General features: G+C 44.5%; 2 protein-coding genes and 1 non-coding gene across 3 annotated transcripts.

The window, feature by feature from the left end:
* Positions 1-410: 410 nt before the first annotated feature.
* On the bottom strand, positions 411-1,226 carry mttB. The gene has a single exon. The coding sequence runs from the start codon at positions 1,224-1,226 to the stop codon at positions 411-413; it is 816 nt and encodes a 271-aa protein (YP_009433732.1).
* An 8,261-nt stretch (positions 1,227-9,487) lies between these two features.
* Positions 9,488-9,873, bottom strand: nad1 (one part of a trans-spliced gene, as the record gives it). Coding sequence (YP_009433707.1) covers positions 9,488-9,873 — 386 coding nt within the window.
* A 1,175-nt stretch (positions 9,874-11,048) lies between these two features.
* On the bottom strand, positions 11,049-11,123 carry trnP. Its single transcript has one exon. It is a non-coding gene; the product is annotated as a tRNA-Pro (tRNA).
* Between the last annotated feature and the right edge of the window lie 91 nt (positions 11,124-11,214).

Raw genomic sequence — 11,214 nt, 5'->3', positions numbered from 1 at the left:
AAGAGCTCCCCTTCACTAGGTATGGTTGTTTTTGGTTCATAATGGTGGTCTAGGAGAACCCGAAACTAGAGCACACACGGGATATGCATTTTTTTCTATGGTTTGTGATTGTTGCAACCACCTGTCTCTCTTTTTTTTTACTTTATCAGATATTTCATAAAACGAACTCTCTATGGATCCCCACCATAGAAGGGCAACAAGAGCTAATGGACTCAGTTAGGGCAACAGATGATAACGACTCGTCAGGTTCGAACTGACATTATTTATATACTAAGACCTATATTCCATGAAGGAGTCGCGAAACTTCTGTTAGGTTCTTATCTGAGATTCCGTCTATACGGAGCATATGTTGGTTTAGAATTGCTCGGGAATTCATTGATAGTGACTTTTGAAGTTCTAGGTTTTCTAGTCTACTCCTCTTTTTTCTCGATCGAGCCGCTTTCCCTCATTCTACTCGTCCAGCCCTCTTCACGAACTTGTACAATCAATGCCACAAAGATAGCAAACTCGATTATCGAATATATAAGGAAAGGGGCGACGGTTTGGCACCAGATATCCGGGGGTGTGGAAAGAGCAGCTGTGAAAAGCGGAAAAACCATCAAAAAACGACGATTGCTCGTGAAGGTTTCCACAGAAAGACCCCTTGGTTCTGGCAAACAGATCACAATTACAGGTACCTGGGAGCATACCGATGGAATGAACAAAATACGAACAGTTAACATAATATAGTCATAGATCTTAGGTTGTAACTTGATCATGAGCGAATTTGTTGATGTTGCACCCACGAAGTATGGAAAGTGCCAAACATTGGGAACTACCCGGGGAGGAGTTAGGAGCAGGAACAAGGAGAAGCGAGAACCACTTAAATGGAGGATTCTATTGTATTTCTGCCTTTGTTCCCCATAGCAACTGGGGATCGAAAAGCACCAAATTTGATGACTTATTAAGGGAAAGACGAAGTAAGAGCATGCTATTGAAGACGTTGCAACATATGTCGGGGGGGCCTCCGTTGATTGTGTACAAACAAAATACGAGTCCAAAGGTAGGGTAATAAAGGGTTTAGCTAATGGAGAAATTGACTCTTCCGGGAACCAGTAACGCGTAAACCATGTCAAACCAAGACCGATCAATATCCGAACGGAACGGATTCGAACTTCTCCTAGAAAAGTTTCCGGTGCGAAATTCAAAAAAATGAGTAATTCAAAGGAAAAATGAATTTGAGGCATGCGCCGGACTGAAGAGACTGATTCCTTTCTCCGGGACCATTTCTTTGTTTGCGTCAGAGAATCCCGCACCCTGTTTGCAATCAATGCAAATTAACATTGCTCAAGACCCCGAGAAGGCCCTGATAGAAGTGGGACCGTCTCTTCTGAGCTTTGAAGTCCCTTTTCCATTTCCGTAATTCCTTTACGACAAAATCCCCTGCTAATCCCCCAGCACGCAGTTGTCCAACCTGGGTTTTTAGATAGTGGTTGATTGCCCTGGATTCGTAACTACTACCCTCGCCCCCCCAACATCTTTTTATTACGATTCGCTCATTTTGAAGGTTCGTTCTGCTTTTGGTCTTCAAGAAATTCAGAATATTTCTGAATTCCCGTTTTTGCGCTGGGTCAAGCGTGTCCCCCTCCAGAAAATCCGTAATGGGATCGTCCTGAGCAGGCGGGGCGTCCTGAGCAGGTGGGGGTCCAGAATCAATTCCAAAGTCCAGTGCCAACTTCATGATCAAAATCAACTATCACCTTCTCGGGACTCGACCTGGAACTTCTTTCACTTTAATATGCCTCGTTCAATGAGAAAGCATCTGATCGAAGAGCAGCACTAAAGAAGCACGCTAGACTTCCTACTTTTGGGGTTTTTAAGGTGACCGATGCCTTTCAAAAGTGTGCTTTGGGCCCATCCTTAGTACTTGACGCAGAATGGAGCTAGTTATCCATTTTCAAAAGCGGATTCGGTGGTTCAAGAAGTAGAATTATGCATAGATTGCCGGAAGAAAGACGAATAAAGACGAATGGAAAGGCCTGTGGACATGACCAAAACAAGGGCTAGTAGCACTTTTCTCAGGAATTGCCCCTGCAGACGGAGGACAAAGGGTTTTCATCTCGCGAAGAATCAGCAGTTGTGTTGTATATTGACTAAGCTAAATACCATTTTCACTACTTTTGGCCACAGGCGAGATAGAGTTTTTTCTTGAAATTGAGTTCGGACCGATTACTCATAGAAAATGACTACAAAGCAAGGCGAAAGCATGGAGAATTCCATACTGACGAGAAGGTATTAGTTAGTGGGTGCAAACGAGCTTTTCCAACCAAGCTAGCGTGTGATTGCGATGAAATACTTTTGGGCGGGGCATTACCGATACTAAGATGAAATTCGAAATGAGAAAGGGCTTCGAGCCTCATGCTTTCCTGTTTTATTTGGTTGGGAAATGGCTCTTTCCTGATCTCTTTTTGAAATAATTCTATCTCTGTTTGCTAAGTATGTCAATTTCTCCTTAGTAACAAGGCCAAAACCGGGGTTTTACAAGTTTTGACTCATTTTTGACCCGATCATCCCGATCGTGCCGCCGTGGAGTCTTATCTTTGTCTGGCTCCGATCTCTGGAAGCGATTAAACTTCTTCTGCGGGTTATTCTTCTACTGCTTATTGCCGGACCCTTCTTTCCTCTTATACGGATTGGGAAAGTATTTCTATTAGACGTATATTCTTAAACACATGACACCTTAGGCGCACACTTTATTCGGACAGTGGGGCACGATGCTCTAAAAGAACTTATTGAAAAAAAACATAGCGGTAACGGCTGTTTTAGAAAGCACCTCTTCCTTTCCTGAAACTCAAACAACCTACTAGGCTACTAAAAGGCTAATCCAGACGAAGAAGATAGCGAGAAAACGACTCCTCAAGCCGAAGTAAGGGCGGGACCATCTTCTTTTCTGACCGTTTGGAGCTGCGGCCTAAACCTTCCTGTAATCCCTGGAGCTTCGTCAGAGCCTTTTCCTTCCCCACAGGCCAGAGCTCAATTTACCTTCGCCACAGCTCTAAAATAAGGAGAATCAGCTCAAGATAAAAGGGCTCGCACTCAATTGATCCGGGTCAACACTTCCTGTATCTGGTTTCGGCTTGATTTTGACTCCTTGTAGGGGCTCATGACAGTCCTGTAGGGGATCCAAAGGCTTTCGAGCAGTAGCGGCAGCGGGGCGGGAGAGTTGGTTATTCAATTGATCCTCTGATGTTGGCCCTTCTGCATCATCCAGCAAGGCTCGGAAGTCTGAGCTATTAAGGTGCGGTTGACGGATAAGAGGCCTTCTATATGTTAAGGGAGAGAGGGGAGAGTCATTCCAGAGTTGGGTGGGAATCGTTGATAGAAATTTGGATTTTCCCTGAGGTACGATAGCGTCTGAACTAAAGAAAGGGAATATGGAAAGTGAATGTGGTAAAGGATACCAAGAGTAGGTTCCCTGAATGATTTTTAGGCGTATTTTCTTTGAACAAATAAATCTATAAAGAAAATAGGATGGATCTTCCACCTATGCTATGAGTGAATCTTATCATCACTGGCGAGTGGTATCGTATCACCGTCTTCGTCCTGAAAACATCTGCAGAGCTAAGCCAGTGTAGGCTTTGACACTACTTATATTCGCTACAAGTATTACACTCGCTTCGCTACACTCTTCTCTTATGCTTCGCGCTTCGCATAGGCTAAATAAGCCGCTCATCCCTGGCGAATCCTACCCACATAGGAATGCGGAACCATCGGGGAAAGGCAAAACATATTCAATCCCAGGAGAGAAGTCACTGGTTCGATAGGACCAGGGAGAGGACCCTGATCACCTTGCCAACGAATTCAAGGCCTTAGGAAAATCATCCTACAATGGACCGTAGGGACTGAGAACGAAGAAGACATAAAAATAAGGTTAGGGGGGATAAAAAGAAAACCTCCTCCCATTCAAAGTCGTCTTCAAGTACCTTTTTGATTCTTTACCGAGTATGGATGGATCAACTATAGGTTCGAGTTTAGCCAAGATACGTACACGGCTAAGTGTATGAAAATCCAAGAGAGAATCAGAAAATCTAAAAGCTAGGAAGGAGAAGACCGGGTGATTGAATATGACTTGCTAACAGATCCTACTCTTCCTTAAGCGCTAGTTCTATTCACGATGGTTCAGTTTCGAGAGCAGCTAAAGTAGTTACCTAATAAGATAGATGAATATTCCACGATCTACGATTATAAAAATCTTCTTATAGAAGTCTAGTTCTTTCTTCTTTTAGAAAAGGAAGTCTTGCTCTCCTTTCTTGCCGCTACTTGCGTTGCGAGCCAATCTTCAAACTGTTACGGAGAAGTCGTTTACTGATTAGCTGCTTGAACGTGGAAATATTTCGGCATATCTGCTCTTAGGTTAGTACGAGAACTCGACTCTACTCGTGCTATAGTCGAGGATGTACTTATACTACTCTAAAGAGGGATCAATTAATGGGGTGCATTTTTCTTAGGGCAATTCTAGGCAAGACCTTGAATCACAGGGTTTGTTCCTGGCAACCCAGCATTCTTTATCTTGGCGTAGATTGGTGTGATGGGACGGATGCCGTGAAAAAGCTTTTTTCTTTGACCGGAATCAACAGGTGTGAACCCATCTAGGATGAGTCAAACATAGGGGGAAGGGCCTCCTGGCAATATCCGGCATACTAGTAATCGATTATTTGGCCTTTTGCGATCGAACAACCTATGAACAGTTGTAGCCTACATAACCTACCTACCCAGACCAAGGGAAGAAGGTATCAGATCACTGTAGTTCTAGACCCCTTTTTTCAAATAAAGGAAGTGACAACGTTTGCCCGAAGAGGTTGAATCAATAGTAAGAAGATACCACCCAGGCACAGAATCCGAAATAACAATCAGGAATAGGACTAGGAGAATGAGGTCTAATTTACGGAGTCAAGCTGTAATTGGGCTTAGTGCTCCGATTGCGCCTTAGGACTAGGACTGATAGGTAAATGCCCCTTACTCAACCAATGAAGGCGGGTAGGGCTTTTCTTTCTTTTGTTTAGGATTGGCAAGAGGATGGCTGCCTCGGCTTCAAAGCTGTTAGAGAATGCGCTCTTATCACTACAGGGACGCGAGAGAAATTCCTCGAAGGTAGTATTAAAGGGATGGGGCATTACCGGTGTTAGCGACGAAGGGATTGTTTGCAAGAGAAGGTTGCCCTGTTAAGATACGAACAGGGGGCATGCCACGCATAATAGTAAAAAAAGGGCAGAGAAGAGGATTGAGGGACAGAAGGAGCTGGAGGCCAACAAGGAATAGAAGAAGCTGTTCCACTCGTAGCTCTTCTTCTTTTTTTAAAGCTTAACTCACATTTCGGGAGCGGATGCTGCTCGAGCTAAAGATATGCCCCCAACTCTTGAACAGCTCTCACTTGCCTTGGCCGATAGCTTAGATGACCGACCGTTAGGCATGGTTACCAATGATTTCACAGTATATATCTTGTTTGGTGAGCCAACCGGCTTCACCCGAGGATGAAGGTAGTAGAACAAAGAGGAGCCGCATCTTTTCCTGGCCGGAGAGGAATCAAGGTCCATCTCATTAAGGCCGAACATTTAGTCTCGTTCCCGATAACAATAGGGAACATCTGGTCTTGTTTGGTTTTTCTTTCAAGGATTTTTTCTTTCTTGCAATTCTGCGAACTTTGAATGCATCATTTCCTCCATTTCTCGGAACTTATCGCGGAATCTAGGCCCACTAGGACTCGGCGGGATTTCTGGTAAATCAAGCTCTCTCAGGGGTGGAAGCCAGCCCCCACTACTCGATGTTATCACTCTGCAGGATTCGACAATGGATTTGTCTTCCTCAGTCTCTTCGAACTTTTCCAATCCTGCTATTTTCCCCAAGTCTTCTTGAGTAATATGATCCCTGAGGGTCAATCCTTTCCCTTCCCCCCTTTGCCCTTTCAAATGAAAAAGAACTACCAATGCAAAAAAATGAAATGAAATGAACAATTGCTACTTCTTTATTAAATTACACCGAAAAGAAAGTCTGTAAAAAACAAGAGCCAACCTAAAACTTAACTACCCCTTGCCCTCCCACTGAACCCTTCTTTCTATCCAAAAAAAGGAAGAGCGCACCAAAAAAAAAAAGAATCCAGAAAAAACTCCGCAACTTAAGCTCTCATTGCAGCGGCACCTGTTAAAGTGGCGGCAAGAAAGAAAAGACCAAAAAGAAGGTTTTTTTAATACCTCTGACGAACCGAACCAAGCAGTCTGATCATCCTTGCCCGTCCCCCTCTTCTGTCAACCGTTGAAAGAGCATAGCCCAGGAATGAACCATATCGATCCAAGGTTGCAAGGAAAGAAGAAAGGTAAACCAGACCATAGGAATCTTCTGATGAAGTCAATCAGAGAGGACGGTTAGGTTCTTTGTTGCCTCATCTGCTTAGCTTATAGAATTACACGGTTTATCACGATAGACATTCCAATCAATGGTTGGACGATCAATACCATCGAACTATTCCATTCCACTGCTGAATGACGGAAACGGAAGCTTTTTCTTACTGATGGACTGATCCTGGGAGTTCAGACTGACGGTTAGATGGTTGTTCGCTTGTGTGCTTATTTTCCTTCCCCACTCAAAAACAAGTGTTACAGAATGTTCTTCAATTCAAATAGGTATGATCCCGTCCATCCTTCCAGAGCTAGGCACCTGCTTCAGAATGAGAATCTTCGACAGAGATCGTTCCTTCAGTTTAGCAATCAATTAGATCCATACTGACTTAGCTTGAAGCATGGCTTGCCGTTTCGAGGCTCGATGCTACTCTTGGGAACATTATTGATACATCGACTTTCAAGCATCTCGTAGTTGAGCGGTACTGCCATCAACAGTACCAAGATGGAAAGGGACTGCTGAACATGGATAGAACGAGAGTCGAACTCGCATGTCTCTCTTTTCCTGTTAGTTAGGAAAGAAAGCCGATATAAACAGCTCCATATTAGCGAATTGCCTCTGACTACTCTTCCCAGGCTGGTCAAACTATAGGATTCCCATTCACTTAGTAAACTTATTGGACAGACGGGTCAACCACTTGACCGAGGGGAGTAAGGTTCGTCACCACAGTCCCGATAGAAGGTCGAGTTTAAAAACAAACCGAAGACAAAGCAACGAATGAAAGGAAGGACGGCTCGCTTCGCTTTACAACCAGGGCGGGTCTCGCTGCCGGATCAATGCGCAGGACGCACGATCTACAAACAACAATAGAGAGAGCCAACCAAGAACGAAAGAACCTGGAAACAAACCCGCGAGCGAATACCAAACAGAGTAAGAAGGAGGAAGGGCCGAAGGCGGCTTACTAAGCGAGAAGGCTCCAAGCAATAACGCATTAGAAGGGAGCTTGCTGCTTTGCAACCTAAGCGGTATAGCTAAGCTTACTCATCAAGGGCCGATAGATAGAGCTGCTCTTGTTGCTAATGGAGAAAGATTGGAGTGAAGTTTAGTATGCTTTCTAAGATCAGAGGAGGAAAAGAATGAAGGTGTGGGCGGGAAGGAGGAGGCAAGGCCCCCTCAATGTGTATTCGACTACTCATTACGGAACCACCGATTGATCCGATTAGACTTCCCGCGGGGTAGCGCGGGGAACTTGCTGAATCAACTCCTTGGAATCGGAGGCCTGACTGAGGGTCAATCCAATGGTAACCTCAACCTAGGAATGCCTGTTTCACTTCCTTGACAGAGCCAACTGAGATGCTCTGTCTCGATGTTGACCTAACATGGATTGATTCTAAATTATGAATCCAAAATCCTGATCTCGCAAAGGATCCGCAATAGCTGTGTGTACTCGAGGACTCTTAGGGAAAGAAAAGCACTTTTCTCTCTCAGCAGTTAGACCGGCTATGGGTGGGTTGGTTATATACTGCGCCTTCCTTCTTCGAACCTTTTGGTATGTATTGCCCCCTAACTATAGATCAGATCCACCGGACCAGAAACTCAATTCCGCACTGCTGCTGAGTCGTCGGACTTATCCACCTCAGGGATTCGTGGAATTTCCGTTTTTGAATTGCGTTGGGGGAAATCTACCAAAGCTAGGCAGATAGATAGACTCCTTTCCCGCTGCTAAGGGAGAGCAAGAAACTAAATCAAATGATTGTTTTTTTTCACCAGCGCCCTTTTTTTGCGGGTACTAAGAGTCCTCTCACTACCAACCAGCAGACATCATCATCTGGCTGGGTCTTGCCGGTATCAACAACGAGAAAGAAGAACCAAATGGAAACAGCAACTAACTATGGCTCTTGGCCCAGACAACGTCCTAGGCGTAGGGGAGATCAAAACAAGAAGTCACGCCTAGACGACGACGCCCGTCCTGGGCTGCAGTAAGTAGATCGAGAGGTCGTTCCGCCCCTTGTCCCCGAAGATGGGTAATATGTTCTCATACAATGTTGCTCCAACTTTTTTCTAGAGGGCCTAGCTGGCGAGCGATCCCAGTCCGCGGCAGAGAACAAGACAGCAAGCGAGCGTACCTTTGTTCGCTTCTTTTCCACCAAGCACAGAAGTTTAAGGAGAACTGTAGGTCGGTGGCTACCTAAGGAAACTCCGATTCGATCCGCCCCCCCGGCTGGGAGGCATCTACCTCATCCCGATCACAAGGAGAGGTTCACCATGATGGGGGGTCAGGTACTTTAATTCTTTGCGTTCCGGAAAGAATGAAATGCATAGGGGACCATCCTTTTTTTTGCGGCATGCTCTCTGATTTACGGATTCGCAGGGGGCCGAGGGCCAACCTTAGTTGACTGACAATGACAAAGGCTTGCGAAACAAAGTAGCGCCTTTGAAATGGAATCTTAATTAACTATCAGTGGTGCGAAGCAGCTTAGCCCCGGGGAGCTAAAGGTTATACCTTTGTAAGCGAACTGTGGTTCTTCTATGTAGGGTATTCCTCCTTTACTCTCTTAATTAACGTCGAGCTAAGTGACTTTGTGTAGCGTAGTAGAATGAAGGCTACGTACGCACCGACACTCTCTTATCCCTAAGCCTCTTCGCTAACTCGCTCGCCTACAAAAATGAGTAGGCGAGGCTAGGCAAACTCAGCCGCTGACTTTGACTGTACTGTAGTAGACTTTCTAGCCTTTTATTTTAGAACCCTTTCTCATGTTCTTTCATCCATCAAGTAGGCGAACCGTCAGGTCCTTAGTAGCGTTGACAAAGAAGAAGAGCCGGTGAAAAAAAAAAAAAAAGAAAGCTAGAATTTCCAATAGTGAGACCAGCTTGACAAGCTACCTTTCCTCTTGATATGAGGTGCGAAGAGAAACATCTCTTTTTTATGACTTCCACTTCTCGATCCCGGCCCGGAAAAGTGACCGACCCCTTGATGAATGAAAGAAAGGGTTTATGAGCCCTAGCCCTGTAAGCCCACACCTGTGTAGAGTAGATCGTTCAACACCTGCGGCACAAACCCATTTTTGACCAATTGGTCCGTATATCATAGGCGACCGAACGGCCGCCCCCCGTCTTACTAGACCAACCTGCTATAATTATTCCATAAACACCTAGCGAAGATATGGCAAACAAATAAAGTAGCCCTATGTTCGGATCTGACAATACCATACCATAATCAAAAGGTACAACGGCCCAAGCGACCAGACTTAACATAAATGTAGCCACTGGAGCCATTCTAAAAAGGGAGAAATTAGCACTACTTGGTGAAATAGGTTCTTTTAGAATCAATTTCAAACCATCTGCTAGAGGTTGTAACAATCCGAACGATCCCACTACATCAGGACCCTTTCGACGTTGCACAAAAGCCATTACTTTACGTTCAGCTAGCACTAAAAAGGCTACTCCTAGTAGAAGTGGTAGAATTAAACAAAGTATTTCCGCTGGAACAGCTATGTACGTTTTCGATTTTCTATTCACTCATGATCGGGCCTGACCTGGTCGACCCGATCAAACTATTTCACTTATGATCTGGCCTGGTTGACCCAATCATGATATTGAAGGATGGGACCTTTTATCGAAAAACTCCGGATCCCGAGAAGTTTTGAAGATGGTGCTCCTGTTACGTTACTTCGAATGGAATCCTCACTTGACTAAGCATAAGCGAAAACGTGGCTGAGAGTAAGCAATCCCCTTTCCTAGTGGTTGAGTCATGATCAGAAATATTGCGAAAGAAAGTGAAATGTCCTATCGTCGTCCCAATTTGGGTAATCCACGATGTCTCCATTTTATGTATCCATCTTGACTCGTTTTCGGTGTATCGATAGTTCGTTGTATTACACTTTGAACTAACCTAGAGGCCGTGCTTAGGCGAAAATCGATATCAGTGAAGTAATCCCGGAACTCTAGAAATCGTGAAGAATTTCTTCCATTTTTTTTAATATCGCGAATATAGTGGAAAAAACTCTAGAACATTCCTTTGAATGGAATTGTTCATTGGGTTCGACTTGTTGTTCGACAAAATAGAAAGCTGTCTCTCGTATGTTATTGTAAGGTGATTCATTCAGAATATTTCTTATGTGCGGTTTCAAGATGCTAAAAAAGTAGATTTGGTAATCGGCTTTTGAGCTCCATTATGTGGACTTCATCAATTTTTGAATTATGGACTTGGCGGTAGTGGTCAATACTAACTGCACCGTCTAAATGCTCCCTGACCAAGTTTGCGTACTCGTCAGGGTTGAGTTGAGGGGGCAGCCCGTGCGCTAATTGGGCTTCGAGGTGGCTATACGCGAAAAAAGCTCGCTTTCTACTGAGGCCTGTTCTGTCCTAAACTGTTCCAGAATGTTATTTGTTTCATAGGAAGATTCCAAAAGCACATTGATGCCGAAAGAATCTTCGGAACCGGTGGAGAGGCTATTCTGATTGAAGGCTAGACAAATAACATGACTGAGGTATGTAAATAAAACCTGTGAAATAGCTATATAATATGATCTAAATATAGAAGAATACCAAAGATAATGGATTGCAAAATAAGCTTTTTAGCTTTCTTTTTCTTTTGTGCGCGCTTTTCGCCTGCCTTCCCGACCGCGGATAGGCTACGGGGCTTTGCACTTCGGCCCCATTGTGTGAATACCACATCAAGGTGACAGGATTCGAACCTATGGCCCTCTGTACCCAAAACAGATGCGCTGACCAGACTGCGCTACACCTCGTCTCCCCCTCAGAACATATGGATCTACCCGATCCATAAAGAAAAGAACCACCGCTTTTAGGAAATTTTGACAATTCTCTTTCACTTGCATT

Source organism: Triticum aestivum, mitochondrion (assembly GCF_018294505.1).
Source record: "Triticum aestivum cultivar Chinese Yumai mitochondrion, complete genome".
Lineage (NCBI taxonomy): Eukaryota > Viridiplantae > Streptophyta > Magnoliopsida > Poales > Poaceae > Triticum > Triticum aestivum.
Note: the sequence above shows the minus strand (reverse complement) of the source record. Positions and strands in the feature narration are given on the sequence as shown.